The sequence below is a fragment of the Notolepis coatsorum genome, assembly GCF_963971535.1.
Source record: "Notolepis coatsorum genome assembly, chromosome: 4".
Classification (NCBI taxonomy): domain Eukaryota; kingdom Metazoa; phylum Chordata; class Actinopteri; order Aulopiformes; family Paralepididae; genus Notolepis; species Notolepis coatsorum.
Window position 1 is genome coordinate 115,154,205 of NC_140168.1, and position 20,945 is coordinate 115,175,149.

General features: G+C 43.6%; 1 protein-coding gene across 1 annotated transcript in view; it reads left to right on the top strand.

The window, feature by feature from the left end:
• Positions 1-601: 601 nt before the first annotated feature.
• Positions 602-20,945, top strand: part of LOC311226660 (uncharacterized protein) — a gene marked incomplete at its 3' end in the record, with an annotated part of 96,297 nt that continues 75,953 nt past the window's right edge. Inside the window, exons 1-7 of the mRNA XM_084312076.1 lie at positions 602-703; positions 5,460-5,625; positions 8,741-8,796; positions 9,171-9,240; positions 14,434-14,521; positions 17,333-17,441; positions 19,687-19,779. Coding sequence (XP_084168202.1) covers positions 5,460-5,625; positions 8,741-8,796; positions 9,171-9,240; positions 14,434-14,521; positions 17,333-17,441; positions 19,687-19,779 — 582 coding nt within the window. The 5' untranslated portion in view covers positions 602-703. The remainder of the gene's footprint in view (positions 704-5,459; positions 5,626-8,740; positions 8,797-9,170; positions 9,241-14,433; positions 14,522-17,332; positions 17,442-19,686; positions 19,780-20,945) is intronic.

Sequence of the window (20,945 nt, forward strand, 5' to 3'; positions counted from 1 at the left end):
CCTCTCCTCTCCTCTCCCTCACCTCTCCTCTCTCCTCCTCTTCCCTCCCCTCCTCTCCTCACCTCTCCTCTCTCCTCCTCTCCTCTTCCCTCCCCTCTCCTCTCCTCTCCCCTCCTCTCCCCTCCGCTCCCTCACCTCTCTCCTTCCCTCCGCTCTCCTCTTCCCTCCTCTCCTCTCTCCTCTCCCCTCCCCTCCCCTCAACTCCCCTCCCCTCCCCTCCCCTCCCCTCCCCTCCCCTCCCCTCCCCTCCTCTCCTCTCCCTCACCTCTCCTCTCTCCTCCTCTTCCCTCCCCTCCTCTCCTCACCTCTCCTCTCTCCTCCTCTCCTCTTCCCTCCCCTCTCCTCTCCTCTCCTCTCCTCTTCCCTCCCCTCTCCTCTCCCCTCCTCTCTCCTCTCCTCTTATTTCCTTCACAGCAACACTTTCTTCTTCGTCCCCCCCCACGCCCATAGATATTATCTATGCCCACGCCGAGAAGGAACACTTCCGCATATGCCAGCCACGCGAGAGGAGTCAAGTGACGCGCGTGACCTTTTCTCGACCAATGAGACCGCACGGTCACGCGACGCGATGACGTCACGACGTCAACACGGAGAGTTTTGCGGGAACTTTTGCAGCTCGAGCTCAGCTGACGTCGTTACTCTCTGAGGAAGAAGAAGAAGAAGAAGAAGAAGAAGGGTGACAATACTGTTTAACAAAGTGAAGGTTTGTGTTCCCCCTTCCCTGTTTCACTGTTAGGATTCTGAAGTGGTTCGGTTATGTAATTATGTGACTTGTTTTGTTGTTGATATTATTATAATGTACGCTGTGTCGTCTTGTTTCTTGCCGCTAGAAGCTAGTAGGGAGACCGGTAGCAGCGGCTAATGGCATGCTAGCTAGCTAAATGTTAACGTGTTGAATGAATGAATGAAAACTTTATTTAACAGATTGAGCAGAATGGGTACAATACAGTACGGCTCAATACACACAATTGTTAACCCTTTCACTTGTTTACAAAAGGGTCCCCCCATTTTCATCCTCCTCTCCTCTTCTCCCCTCTTCTCTCTTCTCTCTTCTCTCTTCTCCCCTCTCCTCTTCTCTCTTCTGTCATCTCCTCTCCTCTCCTCTTCTCTCCTCTCCTCCTCTTCTCTCTTCTCTCTCCTCTCCTCTCCTAGACAGTCTCCTCCCACCGTATGTATATTTCTCTCCCACCCACCCACCCCCTCCTAATGTACAGTCCCCTCCCCATCATATGTACATACTCTCTGTCAGGATCTAGGGGTAACAGTACTGTATATTTGAATACCGTATATGTCACAAATGTATCAGTACTAAATACCTGTATGTCCCTATGCCATAAATGTCATGTATGTTGTGTATGTCATAAATGTCAATATGAATTGAAAATGGGGGACCCTGATGGAAACAAGACAAACGTCTTTCTCCGGTCTGCATCCCCTTAAGTTAACAATTGTGTGTATTGAGCCGTACTGTATTGTACCCATTCTGCAATCTGTTAAATAAAGTTTTCATTCATTAATTCTCCTCTCCTCACCTCATCTCTCCTCTCTGCTCCTCTTCTCCTCTCCTCTCATCATTCCCATCTCCTCTCTGCTCCTCTCCTCCCATCTCTCCTTTCCCATCTCCTCTCCTCTCTGCTCCTCTCCTCTCTGCTCCTCTCCTCCCATCTCCTCTTCTCTCTTCTCCTCTCTGCTCCTCTCCTCCCATATCCTCTTCTCTCCTCTCCTCTCTGCTCCTCTCCTCCCATCTTCTCTTCTCTCCTCTCTCTGCTCCTCTCCTCCTCCCATCTCCTCTCCTCTTCTCTTCTCTCCTCCCCTCTCTTCTCCTCACCTCTCCTCGACCGTCGGTTGTGTGATAGTAAAGGGTTAACCTTCTGTCGTGTGGCAGTGAAAGGGTTAACATTATGTGTATTGTGTGTGGCAGTGAAATGGTTAAGGGGATGCAGACCAGAGAAAGACGTTTGTCTTGTTTACATCAGGGTCCCCCATTTTCAATTCATAGTGATTCGTTGTAGCGTTCTCGTTGGGGAATCATGGAGACGGTTTGCCCTCGTAATCTGTGTTTTTATTTTGGCCAGTTTAGCTGTAGAACTAGTAAGCTTGATACATTAATCACCGATTGTAGCTAGCTGAAGCTAACGACTAGTTGTGTTAAAGTGATATTTCACTTTAGTAGAACTTGTCATGTTTAATCAGTCTTGCCTCGTATGTACACAGTCATCTAAAGTGACTAGTAAACTAGTGACCACTGCTGTCAACACCACCATTCCTCCCCAGGTGTCTTTCTACTTCCATTCATTTCGAGGACCAAGTCTAAATATCATACTTCTGAAGTATAGACAAACAGTTTATTAATACATTTTTCTTAGTCAAGGGTTTATTTTGGTTAATGTTGTCATTTTCAAATGATCAGTATAGGAACTATTTCTCACTGCAGAAACTGTCAACTTCTCACATGATGTTTCCTCCACCAAAGCAGCAGGTAACCATGGTAACCACTCCCCAACATTCCATGCAGGTCAAAGATAAACCACAGCAGCACTTCCGGGATTCTGAAATCATGGGAGAGAGAGAGCGGCGGGGAGAAAATGAATGAATGTGGAATGTGGATGAGAGCCTTGACATTAAGTGGTTGTAGCAATAGTCACTGTGCATTAGGGTTGGGCACCGAGAACCGGTTCTAATAGGAACCGGTTCATAACTTTCGGTTTTGGAACCGGAAGTAACATGTTTGAATTTAGATTCTTAATTTAGATTCTTAAAAAAATTAAAATAAAAATAATTTTACTTTGTTAATTAATACCCTAGTTACAGTACAGCAACCAAATTAAACTGCATCAAGTCAACTGACAATGTGAATAGTATGAAGAAAATAAAAGATTTAAAAAATAAAAATCTCCTGCGAAATAAGCTGTGACCTGTTTTGACCTGCACCTCAAAGAATCGGAATCGAGAATCGTTTAGAACAGGAATCGAAATGGAGAATCGGAATCGGAACCGGAATCGTTCAAATCCAAAAGATGCCCAACCCTACTGTGCATATGAAGTGGATTGATCAATAGTCGCTGTGTATATATGAAGTGGATTGATCAATAGTCGCTGTGTATATATGAAGTGGATTGATCAATAGTCACTGTGTATATGAAGTGGATTGATCAATAGTCGCCGTGTATATATGAAGTGGATTGATCAATAGTCGCTGTGTATGAAGTGATTGATCAATAGTCGCCGTGTATATATGAAGTGGATTGATCAATAGTTGCGTGTATATATGAAGTGGATTGATCAATAGTCGCTGTGTATGAAGTGATTGATCAATAGTCGCCGTGTATATATGAAGTGGATTGATCAATAGTTGCGTGTATATATGAAGTGGATTGATCAATAGTCGCTGTGTGTATATGAAGTGGATTGATCAATAGTTGCGTGTATATATGAAGTGGATTGATCAATAGTCGCAGGGCTCTACGCTAACCTTTTCCCCAAGGAGCACATGTGCTCCTAAATGAAAAAATTTAGGAGCACACAAAGAAATTTAGGAGCACACAAAAATATTTAGGAGCACAGTGAAAATATTTCAAGTAACAGAGTTTATTTTTTTTTCAAAAATAAATGTATATTTGTACTGTGCGTGCATGTGCAAACGGGAACGGGACACGCATCTGTGCAATAGCACATACCACCAAAGTAACTGGCCCACTGTGTGCGTGTGTGTGTATCTGCATGTGCAAACGGGAATGGGACACAGACATTTTAACTATTAAGTGATTAATGCCTACTGTGGCAAAGTTGTAGCCAACAACTAGGCCTAATAAGAAAGGCAGTGACATTGAACAAAAAGGAGACACTGGCATTACCACCAGGGCCATCAGTAGAGGGGACTGTAAGGTGCCCTTTCGGTATACTACCTTTGCTAAAACTGTGTTCTCTGTTAAAGGTGGTAACTACTGGAATAGCCTACCAGTTGTGATTAGAGAGTGCCCCACATACTCCATGTTCAAGACTCATCTTAAACTGCATCTTAAGGCAAACCAGAACTGTGATCATTTTTAATCTGATTTAGTTTATGTAACTTGTTTCTTGTTTTTATCGTTGATTGTCACCATGCTTTACCCTAAGCAGGCTATTTATTTATTGAAAGAGTTTTGCTGTCTCCTGGTGTAAATTAGCTCTTGCTACAACCCTGCATGTTTACATTTTGTATTTTGTACTTGATGTTCATTAACATGTGCTGTCCCTATCAAATAAACTATCAAATCAAACTACTGCTACAAAAGTAACAGTGACTTAACTTTAGCTTTTGCCCCTTTTATGAATACAATGCCTATGTTTTGGCTGTGTTGCTCTTCTAGAAAAATAATCCTTTCAGGGTTGCCTATTGAAATACTGTACACCTCCAGTACAGAAACATTGTTTATGAGTTTGCGTGTCAGGTAGACCATTGATTGACAGTCGCTTTTGCCAATTACGTAACACTGCTTGCACTCCGGCCATCCGGCGCTGCAGCTAGACCCTATTGCCCACCTCTGCTGTTGTGTGTGACACAACGCCATACGCTACTGCATCAACGTTATGATTAACAAAGCAAGGCATTCGTTTTGTTGCATTAACGTTATATTACTATTGCTATCGCTAAATCTAGGTGTTCTAAAATCTATTGCTATTGGTAAGACTATAATAAAGGTGCTCCCATAGTCGAGCGGACTGTACTCGGACTGGACTCCACGGAGTTCTGCTGCTCGGAAAACGCTTGCTCGTCTTTCAGGAAGTAAACAAACAAAATGAGAGCTTCCGATTGGTCATTTGCTTTATTTCCCATGAAACCAGTCACGTCACTCTACTGTGATTGGACCGTTGGCTTCAGTGCAATGTGGGACTTGTAGTTTTTTAACGACTCTCAGCGGAGAAATAAAAAGAACGACTGAGGCTGTAATATGCATTCGCACAACGTGCGAGTAATTGATTTTTCAGGTTCGCACACACATATTTTTAGGGGCATATGCAAGCAATATGGTCGCACTGTAGAGCCCTGAGTCGCCGTGTATATATGAAGTGGATTGATCAATAGTCGCTGTGTATAGGTGTAGTCTGACGTAACTTTGGACCGCCCGCGAGGTCCACCCGTATAGGGATTTATCATTGGGGAAATGGATTATCGGCTATTGTAACAATTCTGCCTCATGAACATTGGAAAGCTTTCCATTTTTGCACAAAATGAGTTCCCTTCTATCACTAACATTATTGTTTAAGCATTTTTGGTTGAAAGAAAATTCAGTGATTTTTTTTATGATTAATTGCGAATATTAACCACTACATCTCCCTATAGACCAGGAACTTCAGGAAGTAACCACTACACCTCCCTATAGACCAGGAAGTAACCACTACACCTCCCTATAGACCAGGAAGTAACCACTACACCTCCCTATAGACCAGGAAGTAACCACTACACCTCCCTACTCCAGATGCCCCCTAAAGCCAAAGCCAAGGCACCTGGGAAGGCCAGGGGTCCAGCCAAGAGGAAGCTGCCGGAGGAGTTCCCCCCCGGCGAGGTCCTGACCGACACCGGGAAGAGGGCCTGGAAGCTGGGCTCTCCCATTGGCCAGGGAGGCTTTGGACTCATCTATTTGGGTAAGGATAGCGTGGGTCGGCATTTGCATATTTAGTCATTTAGCTAGGGATGGGAATTGATAAAGATTTTATCGATACGATTCCATTATCGATTCTGCTTATCGATTCGATTCTTTATCGATTCCCTTGTCGCTTCTTGCTACATTTATAATTTAAATAAATGAATTGGAAATGCAACAGAACTAAGCTGGCTAGAATAACAACATGCAACTTGACATTTCTGATTGTCATTTATCATTTATTGTTGAGCCCCCATGTCAGAAAAATACAAAAACTGTAAAAAATAAATTAACTATACACTTAAATAAAATAATGTATTTGAGAACTAATTTAATCTATTGAACTGTAGTTGCATTCAACAGGTCGTTATTGCAAAAGAGAATTTGTTCGCAATAACCTACCTGTATAAATAAAGGCCAGTGTTCTCTCTCTGTCTCTCTCTGCAATGAGCATGGCTATTTAGCTAGCTAGCGGCTAACGTTACTTTACCATGATGAATGACTAGGATGCAAAGCACCTTCAGTTTTCACTGCACACACAAAACGGTCGCAATATCAAGCCCTTTAGGTTTTCCTACGTTATTGTTTTTAAATGCGCAACTGTCGGAAAAACATGGCATCGATAAGAGGAATCGATAGTCACGGAGGCATGCGATTCCAGGAATCGGACAATTAGGAACCGGTTCCCAATCGATTCTGATTCACGATTCCCATCCCTACATTTAGCTGAACGCTTCTGTGCAAAGCGACTTTCAAGTTCTGTACAGCACGTCAGCAGGAAGGGTACAACCCTGGCAGCCGAAGTTAAAGGACCACGCCAACATTTTGGGAAATTAGCTTACCATCTTCTCCAGAGAGAGAGACAAGAAGATAGATACCAGTTTCCTCTCTGTGCGTTCAGTAGAAAGCTATCTGGCTGCACGTTAGCCTAGCTTAGCACAATGAATTGGAGCGGACATGACCGGGTAGCCTAGGCATTGTGCAACTAACACCTCTCCCGAATGCTACCCGGTCCATGTCCGCTTCCATGGGACAGCCTTAAAAAAAACTGCTAAGTTATATTCATTAAAGAAAGTTGATTTAATAAAAAAGACTAATTTAATCAAATTGAGGATTTAGTTTGAGGATATTTATAAAAAATTAATATATATATATATATATATTTTTTTTTTTTATTATTAAAAACTAAGGTTAGAAAAACCCTGACGAAGTTCGAATCCCAAAAACAGGCTTCGTGGACAGCCTTAACACACGGACATGACCGGGTAGCCTAGGCATTGTGCAACTAACAGTAACACCTCTCCCGAATGCTACCCGGTCCATGTCCGCTTCCATGGGACAGCCTTAAAAAAACTGCTAAGTTATATTCATTAAAGAAAGTTGATTTAATAAAAAAGAGACTCATTTAATCAGATTAATCACTTTATTCAAATTGAGGATTTAGTTTGAGGATATTTTTATATATATTTTTGAAAACCGATACCGATATTTTCCGATATCACATTTGAATGCCGATATCGGCCGATAATATCGGACATCCCTACCCCCTAACTGCTCCCGATGAGCAGGTCGGCACCTTGCATGGTCGCCTCCGCTGTCGGTGTGTGAATGTGTGAGTGAACGGGTCAAATCTGAGGAACAAATTGTAAAGTGCTTTGTGTGATGGTCCACCCATCCATGGACTGTTCTTCCGTGCTCTACCTCTCCCTGTCCATGTATGTGTGTTCCTTGTCTCTCTGTCTCTTTCTGTTCTTTCTCTTTTCTCTCTGTTGCTCTCTCTCTCTCTCTCTCTCGCTCTCCTTCACATTCCCCTGTTAGTCTAGTGTTTCTGTCTTGTATTAGGTTCACAGTTTAGTGTGTGTAGTCTGCTTGTTTTGTCCCAGTGTCTAGTGTTGGTTGTCTTGTCTTCCATAGTTTTACATTTACATTTACATTTAGTCATTTAGCTGACGCTTTTATCCAAAGCGACTTACAAGTTCTGTGCGACAAGACAGCAAGAAGGGTATAACTCTATCAGCTGAGTAACAATGTTCATCAAAGTGTTGCGTGTTACAGTGTAGGTTAGTTTATTAGGACAAGTGCATGACATTAAGGTTAGTCGGGGTTAGATTTTTTTTTTTTTTTTTTTTTTTTATCATTTCAGATAATGGTTGAAGAAGTGAGTCTTTAGTCGACGGCGAAAGATTGGACGGGATTCGGCTGTCCTAACTGGGATGGGTAGTTCATTCCACCATTGTGGGGCAAGGACTGAGAATAGGCGGCTTCTCTTTGATGACCCTCCGGGAGCTTGGATAGGAGTAGATCTGAGGCGGCCAGAAGACGCAGAGCGTAGGGGTCTTGAGGGTGTGTAGTTAGAGACCATTGACCGGAGGTAGGCGGGAGCGGTTCCCTTTGCCGCACGGTATGCTAGGTCGAGGGCCTTGAAGCGGATACGTGCAGCAATGGGGAGCCAGTGCAGGTCCCTAAGAAGTGGGGTGACATGGGCTGACTTCGGTAGGTTTGAGATCAGGCGGGCCGCTGCATTTTGAATGAGTTGAAGAGGCTTGGTGGCAGTGGCCGGGAGGCCAGCTAGCAGTGCGTTGCAGTAGTCGAGGCGGGAGATGACTGTTGATTGGACGAGGAGTTGGGTGGCTTCTTTTGTCAGGAAGGGGCGTATCCTTCTGACGTTGCTCAGGAGGAATCTGCAGGTTCTGGTTGTCGCTGCGATGTGAGCAGAGAAGTTCAACTGGTCGTCGAGGACAACACCAAGGTTCTTGGCGGTCGGCGACGCGGTCACAGCTGCATTCTCGACTGTGATGGAGAGGTCGGTCAGGGGGGAGGATTTGGCCGGAGTTAGTCTTCCATAGTTGTAGTTCATTGTGTTGTTTTCTTGTAGTTCTTCTCAGTCTGTTTCCCCTCCCAGGTCAGTTGTAATCATCCCAGGTGTTTATCGTTTGTCATTTGTTCCTGTGTATTTCAGTTCCTTGTTTCCTGTTTTCTGTCTCGTATTGTAAAGCGCTTTGGATAAAAGCGCTATATTAAAAAAAAAAAAAAAAAACAGCCATTTACCATTTAGCCGAATGATTATCCCGTGTTCTGTTAGTCATTCCAGTCTGTGCTCTCTTCTCGTTTTCCAGCGGACGAGAATTCTGCAAAAGCCGTCGGGTCTGGCGCTTCGTACGTGATCAAAGTGGTAAGATCTACCCCCCCCCTCCAATACACTGTCCCTGATCTCCCCCCCCCCCAGCGAATGGATTGCCTCCGACATCCACAGCGCTCTGGTACTCAAGCATCTACTGATACTAACGCTTGGCTTGGGCTTGTAGTAGGTTAGCCGCTTTGCCGTGTGGTTGGATCATTACTGGTACTAACTAGGGATGTCCGATATTATCGGCCTACCGATATTGGCATTAAAATTGTCGGTATGGGCTTTAAATTATTATTATAATTTTTTATATTTTTTTTACATTTATTTAACCTTTATTTATCTGATCGGCATGCCATCCTGCTTCTGTTGTTGTTGGCATCTGATCGGCATGACTTCCTGCTTCTGTTGTTTTCACACAGGAGCCCAGTGACAACGGACCGCTGTTCTCTGAGCTCAAGTTCTACATGAGAGCGGCCAAGCCTGATCTGAGTATGTCACCACACACACACACACACACACACACACGCGCGCGCGCGCACACACACACACGCACACGCACACGCACACACACACTCCTAATGTAGTCTCTCACCAGCACAACAAGCGGAAAAACAAACCCACAACTTTCTTAATTAAAAGAAAAGGCGTCGTTCGGCCACGGAGGGAGAGACCCCCCCCCCCCCCCTCCGGGCGGCGCAGCTCTGCGTTTTATATAATAACAATCCAAACGTCAGTCTCCCCTGACAATTAACCCTTACATATTACTAAGGAGCCCGAAGGCTCATGTTTTATTCACGGCGGCAGAATGTGGCGTTGTGTTGGTAAATATTTGTCCCACCAGCCGCGCACATTAGCCGCCGGGGGCCCCACCACACAGCCACACCACACCCCAGCCCCCCCCCCCCCCCCCCCCCCCCCGGGATTCAGCTCTTATTACTCTTAGCGGCGCCCACCTCGACTCCTTCGTCACACGGAGCTTGCAGTATGTTTACATTGTATAACAAGCGTTGCAGGGCCAAGGCTAAGAGAATAATCAAAGACTCTAGTCACCCAAACAACGGCCTCTTTGAACTGCTGCGGTCAGGCAAGCGCTACCGGAGTCTCATGGCCGGTTCAGAGAGACTCAGAAAGAGCTTCTATCCCCAGGCCATCAGGATGCTCAACGACAATAACACTATGTAACAAACCATCATCTACACTCGCAGCACACACATCCACACGTACACACTCACTTTAAACAAACACTCACCTTACCACTCACTTTAGACACTTTAACACACTTTATATTTATCTATTATTAAAGAGATTTGCACTACATTCAATACCTCATTTGCACCCTACCCCAAGTTTTGTACCTCTGCATTCTACCTCACTGGTACTCATTTGACTCTGTATTGTATATACCGGTATGTATATTGACTTTACCTACTCTTACTTCTTAATTTTGTACTTACTTTCTCTTTACTGTATGTAGCACACTCTCAGGGGTTCATAAGAAACAAGCATTTCATTATAAAGTATCCTGTATTTTGTTCTGACAAAAAATGCGTAGTTTGTTGGAAGCATCCGGGTTCATTGGTTTGTTTTTAAAGGGAACCTATTGTGGAAATCGCCTCTTTTTGCGTATTTTTATTTTTTGAGAACGGGTTGTCCCAACACTGAGGACATGTTAAATATGTGCATTGTGCCTTTTCCCACATGTGCTATGTTTCTGACAACATTTTTCACTGTAAGATTGCTATGCTGTTGCTTATTGTAGATGTACAATAATGATCGTATTTGTCAGATAAAAGTGGCTCTCGTTACAGGCACAGAAACGACCCATTGAGAACAGGACTGAAACAGAGGTATAGAGGCTGCTAGAATGAGAACAGGACTAAAACAGAGAGGTATAGAGGCTGCTAGAATGAGAACAGGACTAAAACAGAGAGGTATAGAGGCTGCTAGAATGAGAACAGGACTAAAACAGAGAGGTATAGAGGCTGCTAGAATGAGAACAGGACTGAAAAAGAGGTATAGAGGCTGCTAGAATGAGAACAGGACTAAAACAGAGAGGTATAGAGGCTGCTAGAATGAGAACAGGACTGAAACAGAGAGGTATAGAGGCTGCTAGAATGAGAACAGGACTGAAACAGAGGTATAGAGGCTGCTAGAATGAGAACAGGACTAAAACAGAGAGGTATAGAGGCTGCTAGAATGAGAACAGGACTAAAACAGAGAGGTATAGAGGCTGCTAGAATGAGAACAGGACTGAAACAGAGAGGTATAGAGGCTGCTAGAATGAGAACAGGACTAAAACAGAGGTATAGAGGCTGCTAGAATGAGAACAGGGCTGAAACAGAGAGGTATAGAGGCTGCTAGAATGAGAACAGGACTGAAACAGAGAGGTATAGAGGCTGCTAGAATGAGAACAGGACTAAAACAGAGGTATAGAGGCTGCTAGAATGAGAACAGGGCTGAAACAGAGAGGTATAGAGGCTGCTAGAATGAGAACAGGACTAAAACAGAGGTATAGAGGCTGCTAGAATGAGAACAGGACTAAAACAGAGAGGTATAGAGGCTGCTAGAATGAGAACAGGACTAAAACAGAGAGGTATAGAGGCTGCTAGAATGAGAACAGGACTAAAACAGAGAGGTATAGAGGCTGCTAGAATGAGAACAGGACTAAAACAGAGAGGTATAGAGGCTGCTAGAATGAGAACAGGACTGAAACAGAGGTATAGAGGCTGCTAGAATGAGAACAGGACTGAAACAGAGGTATAGAGGCTGCTAGAATGAGAACAGGACTGAAACAGAGAGGTATAGAGGCTGCTAGAATGAGAACAGGACTGAAACAGAGAGGTATAGAGGCTGCTAGAATGAGAACAGGACTGAAACAGAGGTATAGAGGCTGCTAGAATGAGAACAGGACTTAAAAAGAGGTATAGAGGCTGCTAGAATGAGAACAGGACTAAAACAGAGAGGTATAGAGGCTGCTAGAATGAGAACAGGACTAAAACAGAGAGGTATAGAGGCTGCTAGAATGAGAACAGGACTAAAACAGAGAGGTATAGAGGCTGCTAGAATGAGAACAGGACTGAAACAGAGGTATAGAGGCTGCTAGAATGAGAACAGGACTAAAACAGAGAGGTATAGAGGCTGCTAGAATGAGAACAGGACTAAAACAGAGAGGTATAGAGGCTGCTAGAATGAGAACAGGACTGAAACAGAGAGGTATAGAGGCTGCTAGAATGAGAACAGGACTAAAACAGAGAGGTATAGAGGCTGCTAGAATGAGAACAGGACTAAAACAGAGAGGTATAGAGGCTGCTAGAATGAGAACAGGACTAAAACAGAGAGGTATAGAGGCTGCTAGAATGAGAACAGGACTGAAACAGAGAGGTATAGAGGCTGCTAGAATGAGAACAGGACTAAAACAGAGAGGTATAGAGGCTGCTAGAATGAGAACAGGACTAAAACAGAGAGGTATAGAGGCTGCTAGAATGAGAACAGGACTGAAACAGAGAGGTATAGAGGCTGCTAGAATGAGAACAGGACTGAAACAGAGAGGTATAGAGGCTGCTAGAATGAGAGCAGGACTGAAACAGAGAGGTATAGAGGCTGCTAGAATGAGAACAGGACTAAAACAGAGAGGTATAGAGGCTGCTAGAATGAGAACAGGACTAAAACAGAGAGGTATAGAGGCTGCTAGAATGAGAACAGGACTAAAACAGAGAGGTATAGAGGCTGCTAGAATGAGAACAGGACTAAAACAGAGAGGTATAGAGGCTGCTAGAAGGAGAACAGGACTGAAACAGAGGTATAGAGGCTGCTAGAATGAGAACAGGACTAAAACAGAGAGGTATAGAGGCTGCTAGAAGGAGAACAGGACTGACACAGAGAGGTATAGAGGCTGCTAGCGGGCTCCAGACTAACTTTTTACATTGGTTGCACCAGTGCGCCTAACCTTTTCATTTAAGTGCACCGACAAATTTTCACTGCGCCTCTTGCCGCTGCAATAATACATTTTATGTGTTACCGTTACCTTTTTTGTCAGTTCCCATACACATTAGTAATTTCTTAATATGTTATGTAAATTATTGTAAACGGGAATAAAAGGTACAGATAAATCTTTCTTTATTTAAATCACAAAAAAGAAATTGTCATATGTCACACAGCAGGTCTTAAAGTTCAGACAAATGGCTTTCAAACTAATTGTCTCACAAAATTCCACTGGAGCTTAACATTTTTAATACGATTGTTAATAACCTCAATTGTTTAGAAGGGGGAAAAAAGTGCTGTGCTTGACTTGGCAGCATAGACTCCTATGAAAAAATAACATTGTATTACAGTTAGCAACGTCCAATCCTTCACTTTTTTATGTCTATTTTAACACATTCAGCTCAGCTCCAGACTAGTAGCCTAAATCCAGGTTGTATGTCTATTACTCATTATTATTATTACTCAACATTAAAACTGAAAATTATATTGAAAAAATAAAACGTAATAATAACACATTCCATAGTTAGGGCTTATTGAATCTATTTTAATAGCCTAATAACTATTTAAATGTGTTGCTTGTCTTATTTCTGCTTAAACTGGAGTAGTTATATAATAACACTGCTGTACCTTTTGCATGTGCATGCTCCACATCGATGTGGCCAATTAGGATATTGATTAGGTCTCCCGTTGCGCAATATGCGGCTGTAGACGAGCTCGCACTCCTTTGCAGAGACGTCTGTATCTCCGTCGATCATGAAGCTCATGTAGATGTTCTCCGCGATCTGAAGGGACGTCTTCTTTTTTAATGTGTCTGCAATCACTCCTATGAACTGGGCACAGGCAGTGTCGTTGCTGTACGTCGCGTTGACGTTTAAGCAGTTATTTTTCATTAGGGTGATCTGCGATTTTAATTTAGTAAACGCCAGCTCTTCTTTTGCGATATTATAAGCAGTGTTGAATTTGATTTTCATTTCTTCCTCCTCGCTTTTTCTATTTGCCGCCGTCTGGCGCTGAAATGCTTAGTGGATACTGAGGCACTGTTGATGTGCTGGCAACACACCCGTCACGACACACTATGTGTTTTTTGGAGACCCTATGCTTTTTTAATGTTTCTATTCTGAATGTTGATGATCTGACAGCAAACGCAGTACTGCCAGCCATATTAGGACCACACTCATTGCAATACATGCAAACCATACTGTTTGTCGCTTTATCGTAGCGGAGCCAGGGAAATTGAACCAGCCATTCCTTCCGAAAGGTATATATTTTGGTTTCAGGTTTCACAGTGGCGCAGTTATTCAGTGAATAACGATCAGAGCCAATCAGAGGCAGATCAGGGCTGGCCGCTCCATAATGCACGTGTTAGAACCAATCAAAGGCAGAGATAATTTGTATTTTTTTTTTGAGAACGCACATGGCCGGGAAAAAGACGCTACACACACACACACACATACACACAGACAGACCTGCTGGGAGGTGCGACAAGGGAAAACATCCAGTCGCACTGCGCTGATATTTGGTCTCAAAATGCGACCAAATCAGGCGCACTCTGGAGCCCTGACTACTAGAATGAGAACAGGACTGAAACGTGCGTATTCGGGCCGTTTCAGTTAGAGGTTAAAGTACTGCATTTTGGAATACATGATTATTACATTATTATAACTTTTTTTTACATATTGCTTTGTACTGCTTGCTTTGTAGTTCAGAATTGGATGAAGTCTCGCAAGATCAAACACCTGGGCGTTCCGAAGTACCATGGATCTGGTCTGCACGAGAGGGGAGGGAAAAGGTACAGTTCCAGAGCCCAAAACCTCTTCATTCTCCATGTAATTTATTAGTGTGGGTGACCTGGCGAAGCCAGGTTGCCACCCACACTATACATATCCATACTCTTTTTATTTATTATTCTTTATTCCACCGATTTTGCAAACACTTTGCAACACGTAAGCGTTCGCGCCCCATACACGTGAAAGGTATCAAAACGAGCGGCTTGCCTATGGCAACACCGGTCTCCGAACTCGTAAAGTTTCACCGCACCGTCTGGCTACGAATCGACTTTAAACGGTAAAATATCGGTCCCATTGGGAATGCATTGCATTTTAGAGTGTAGCAGCTGAAATAATCTTTTTCCCCCTACCTTGGGTGAATTGCGAGTGTGATCTCAATTTTGGACGTAGAAATAAAACAAACACATCAAAACGATGACACGGCTGTCAACCCGCTCACAAAAGAAAAATAAATGGAATTGGACATTTCTATCTCAACTGACGACCATTTGTTTGAAGGTTCTCCTCCCCATTGACCGCCATGCAATCGCACTCTAGAAATCACATTTTTCACACTATTTTTTAGCCTTCTGTTCCGATCGCCGAAGGAGTGCCACAATATCGCACGAATGTCACAATATCGCGCACAACCCTTCGCCTACTCGTTGTAGTGCTCATGTGCGCGTCACAACGCTTCATCTCTTATAGTTTTCTTTTAATCAATGTGACAATGCAGTCATGCATCTGCCTCCATAGAAATGCATTAGATAGAAAATATGCAAGTCATAGTGATTGCTTCACCTGTGTGGCTCATGGCTCACTCATGATTGGTTCAGCTGTGTGGCTCGTGGCTGAGCTGCCAATGACATCATCCACTTAACCCATCATTGGCCATCACTGTGTTGCACTACTGAATTGCTGACAGCGCCCTCTGTCTTGTGGGTTGTGTCATTGTACTCAGTAGGGATATCCTCTTTCATTTTTCATTGGTCCATGTTGACCCCCTTTCATTGGTCGATGTTGACCACTCCCCCGATCCTTAGACCACGCCCCCTTAGGCCACACCCCCTCAGTGTATCTCTTGAACCGTTTGTCGTAGAGACTTGCGGATTGTGCCATTAGTCGATGTTGACCACCTTTCATTGGTCGATGTTGACCACTCCCCCTGTTGACCACCTTTCATTGGTCGATGTTGACCACTCCCCCGATCCTTAGACCACGCCCCCTTAGGCCACACCCCCTCAGTGTATCTCTTGAACCGTTTGTCGTAGAGACTTGGGGATTGTGCCATTGGTCGATGTTGACCACCTTTCATTGGTCGATGTTGACCACTCCCCCGATCCTTAGACCACGCCCCCTTAGGCCACACCCCCTCAGTGTATCTCTTGAACCGTTTGTCGTAGAGACTTGCGGATTGTGCCATTGTACTCGGTGTAATAGTGTAATAGTGTGTAATAGTGTAATAGTGTGTAATAGTGTAATAGTGTGTAATAGTGTAATAGAAAAGGTACAGTTCCAGAGCCCAAAACCTCTTCATTCTCCATGTAATTTATTGTTATTATTATTTACTTAGTTTATCCCTTATGTCTTCTTCTGTTGCCTTGCAAAGTGTCCTTGGGTTTCCTGAAAGGCGCTATATAAATCCAAGTTTACTATTATTATTAATAATACTATGAATTAGTGATGCAATGATTCAATCTAACATTGATGTGATTCCGATTCCGAGACTTGATTCATCGTAAAATCCTTTCATTTTGACCGTTGTTTGATTTGAACTCTGATAATTTTGCAGGTGTAATATATGCATACTCATGTGATGGGGATGCAAGGTACCAGTTAATAATAGCAGTGTGATTATGAATAGAAATAAATAAAGATAAATAGTTATATTCATCAACAGGCTCCTGGTGCTGCAATCATAAAAATGATTGAAGTGAGATGAACACACTGAAAACTTTATTTTATTAGATAAAACATGTTGACATACTTTGCAGTTGAAAAAAGGTAATAAATCGCAATATATCGCAATATTAATATCACAATACTCAGCCTATCGCAATATATTTTTAATCGCAATACTATCGTATCGTGACTTAAAGGGGAACTCCAACATTTTGGGAAATTAGCTTATTTAACATCTTCCCTGGAGTTAGACAAGAAGATACATACCTTTTTTGTCTCTGTGCGTGCATTTAGCTTTGGGAATAGACCAAATAGACCAAATTTGATATGCTTGACCTTGGTGGGCTCTAGGTCAACTCCTGAAAAGGGGGTCGATGTAAGACCTTGCAATCAAAAATTAGGGGGCGCACTGAAATTATGGCAAGGGTTATTAGCCCCCTAACTTTTGATTGCAAAGTCTGACATTGACCCCCTTTTCAGGAGTTGACCTAGAGCCCACCAAGGTCATGCATATCAAGTTTGGTCAATGTCAGACCTTGCAATACACTGTAAGGCACTGTAAGGCTACGGATCTGCCTCACTTCCAGTGATGAAGCTAAGCTATGCTAACGGAGCGTCTATTCCCAAAGCTAAATGCACGCACAGAGACAAAAAAGGTATGTATCTTCTTGTCTAACTCCAGGGAAGATGTTAAATAAGCTAATTTCCCAAAATGTTGGAGTTCCCCTTTAAGTATCGTGATAATATCGTATCGTGAGGCCTCTGGTGATTCCCACCCCTACTGCCCTCCAGGTACAGGTTCATGGTGTTCCCTCCCTGCCCTCCAGGTACAGGTTCATGGTGTTCCCTCCCTGCCCTCCAGGTACAGGTTCATGGTGTTCCCTCCCTGCCCTCCAGGTACAGGTTCATGGTGTTCCCTCCCTGCCCTCCAGGTACAGGTTCATGGTCATGGATCGCTGTGGCGTCGACCTGCAGAAGAAGTTCGAGGAAGGCGGAAAGAAGTTCCCCCGAAAACTGGTGCTGCAGCTTGGCCTGCGACTGGTCAGTAGTGGTACTGCATCCCACGGGTTTTAAAGACCCCCCTCCACTCAGAGTCCTGTGTTGTCTTTAGGGTCGACTCCTCTTGGAGCCATGCCATCAACTCCACAGATTATTATTTAGGGTTGACTCCTCTTGGAGCCATGCCTTCAACTCCACAGATTATTATTTAGGGTTGACTCCTCTTGGAGCCATGCCTTCAACTCCACATATTATTATTATTTAGGGTTGACTCCTCTTGGAGCCATGCCTTCAACTCCACAGATTGTTATTTAGGGTTGACTCCTCTTGGAGCCATGCCTTCAACTCCACAGATTATTATTATTTAGGGTTGACTCCTCCTGGAGCCATGCCTTCAACTCCACAGATCGTTATTTAGGGTTGACTCCTCCTGGAGCCATGCCTTCAACTCCACAGATCGTTATTTAGGGTTGACTCCTCCTGGAGCCATGCCTTCAACTCCACAGATTATTATTTAGGGTTGACTCCTCTTGGAGGCATGTCTTCAACTCCGACATCAATGCTTTGCACAGTGTTATGCTGTCCTTGCCGCGTGTTGCTTTTTAACAGCGGAGGAGTGCAAGAATGTGACCATGTGACCGCGGCAGCGCGAGAGAGCGGCAGTGCGGAAATAGGCTGTCTATTGCCATTCTCTAAGACAAACTCTAACCTTAACCAGCTCCTTAACAGCGCCTAAACTTAACCTTTCTAACCTTAACCAACTCCGAAACAATGCCTAACCTTAACCTTAACCTTAACCATGCCTAACCGTAACCGGCGAAAGAATACACGTTAAAAAAATAAAAATAAAAAAAATTGATGGGATTCGAACTTGAAACCAACGGACCGCAGGACCGCCGCGCTGCCAGGTGAGCTAAGCTTCGAATGAGAATCATGGCGGTTTACGACTAAATAATGCCGCAAGCTCTGCCGCTCCGCTCTGCGGTTGCCGCGCCTGCTGCGGGGCGTGTCGCAGCCAATCAGGGAAAACGCGGAAGCATTCGGCGCACTCCTTCGCTGTTAATAAGCAATAGGCGTCCTTGCCCTCCGCTCTGTCTAATAATACAGGTCTGTGCCCTCCGCTCTGTCTAATAATACAAGTCTGTGCCCTCCGCTCTGTCTAATAATACAAGTCTGTGCCCTCCGCTCTGTCTAATAATACAAGTCTGTGCCCTCCGCTCTGTCTAATAATACAAGTCCTTGCCCTCCGCTCTGTCTAATAATACAAGTCCGTGCCCTCCGCTCTGTCTAATAATACAAGTCTGTGCCCTCCGCTCTGTCTAATAATACAAGTCCTTGCCCTCCCCTCTGTCTAATAATACAAGTCTGTGCCCTCCTGTCTAATAATACAAGTCTGTGCCCTCCACTCGGTCTAATAATACAAGTCTGTGCCCTCCGCACTGTCTAATAATACAAGTCTGTGCCCTCCGCACTGTCTAATAATACAAGTCTGTGCCCTCCACTCTGTCTAATAATACAAGTCTGTGCCCTCCGCTCTGTCTAATAATACAAGTCCTTGCCCTCCCTTGTCTAATGATATAAGTCCTTGCCCCCCCCCCCCCCTTTTTCAACACCCCTACCTCGCCCACTAGGACAGCTACTTTTAAAACGAAGTCTATTACAGATTACTGCTATCTTCTTAAACATTAACAACTACAAACACCATCAATCCCCAAGCTCTGCACTGTTGCGGCTGCTTCTAAAAAAAACTCAGGCGGTTAAATGCAGATGCCAATGACCTGGCATGGGGGTCGCCTGTAAGCCCCACAGGTTACTCTCCTGCACATCATTGTTCTTTTTAAATCACTTTCTTAAATGTGTTGTTTCATCTGTAAGTGCAAATAAACTAAAACTATATAAGAATACATAAGAATAAGAATATAAACTAAATATTCCACCCCACTGTATTGTTATCTTTATTCTAATTAGTATATATATATACTTGACCACATCATGCATAATTGTACATCCCTGGTCTATTTTTTATTTTATTCTATTCTATTGTGCTTCTATTTTTTTTTTTTTGAGTTTATATTCCATTTTATATTCTACCTTTTTATTTTATTCTATAGTAATTGTCTGTCCATTAATGTTGCACCAAAAACGACCAAATATATGTTTTAATAAAGACCTTTCTGATTCTGATATATAAGAAGAATGAGAAAATATTATTCTTTTTGCATATATAATGCCTAAAGCATTTTTTTCATTTAGGATGTCTTTTTCTGCCTTTTCCTCGTCTGTCTAGGTGGATATTCTGGAGTACATCCACGAGCATGAGTACGTGCACGCGGACATTAAAGCATCCAACCTCCTGCTGAGCCAAAATAACCCCGACCAGGTCAGTCGATCAAATCAAATCTATGTGTAGAGCCCGACATCACATGGAGTGGCCCCCATGGCCTTTACAGGTCAAGAAGAAACACATTCACAATAGATGCAGAACAAAAACCACCATCAAGTCCACATAATGCAACAACACCCCCAGACTTCCCCCAATGCAGACGAGGAACGACTCACTAAAAACCTAGCAATAGGAGGGGAAAAAACACCACAGGCGGCGTGGAGGAGAGAAACCTCAGATGGGCTGTTCAAAGGGGGGATCCCCCAACAGGATGTCTGTGGTAATATAGTGGATGATAGATGGATGGAGAATAGAACAGGCGAATAATTGGTATGTATATATTATGAAACACATATACATATATTTTTTAATGACCACCCAGCCAGTCAAACACTCACCCCGACGTCGGTCCAGCATTTCAGAGACTTCAGAGTCCATCTGCTTTCTGGCCACTGATTTTACCGGGGAACTAAAAACGACACACACTCTATGCAAATCAACACGTGTGGTAGTGAAAGGGTTAACGGAATTTCCACGATAGGCCTACCTCTTAAAAACCAGCGCCGGCTGACCCCACAAGTGTACGTTGAAAAGTGGGGAGATAATTGTATTTATTTGATTATAATGCACTTGCGCTGCTTCATTAGATTCAATTAAGGTCGAGAGGGAGGTGGAGAGAGGTAGAGGGAGGGAGGGAGAGAGATGGAGAGAGAGGCAGAGATTTTCCAAGCAAACAAGGTGGGGGCAGGGGCAAATATTTAATTTGGAGATTAATAATGTAGCCGTGGTGGTTGTTGTTATTAAAAGCGCTATTTTTTTAAATGACAATTTATTTGCGGTCCCTCTGGGGATTGGAAGGCGAGGCCTTGGCTCTGGCGCTCGTTTCATACCTTCCCTCCCGGAGTTATTGGGGGAAATGTTTGCTCGTTGTCTTCTTTCACGCACGCTTCATCTCGGGCAGCGGAGCGGTGTGTTCAGGAAGCGCTCGCTGTGCCAGCGATATGAACCGCGACCATATGAAAAGGGTTTTTTATTATGACTCGATCTTTGTTTACATTAAAAAATAGAACTCATTATGGGATATTATTGAAGTCATTAGCTGCCTTATGACCTGGGGCTACTAATTATTATTATTATATAAAAAATATATATATATTCAATCA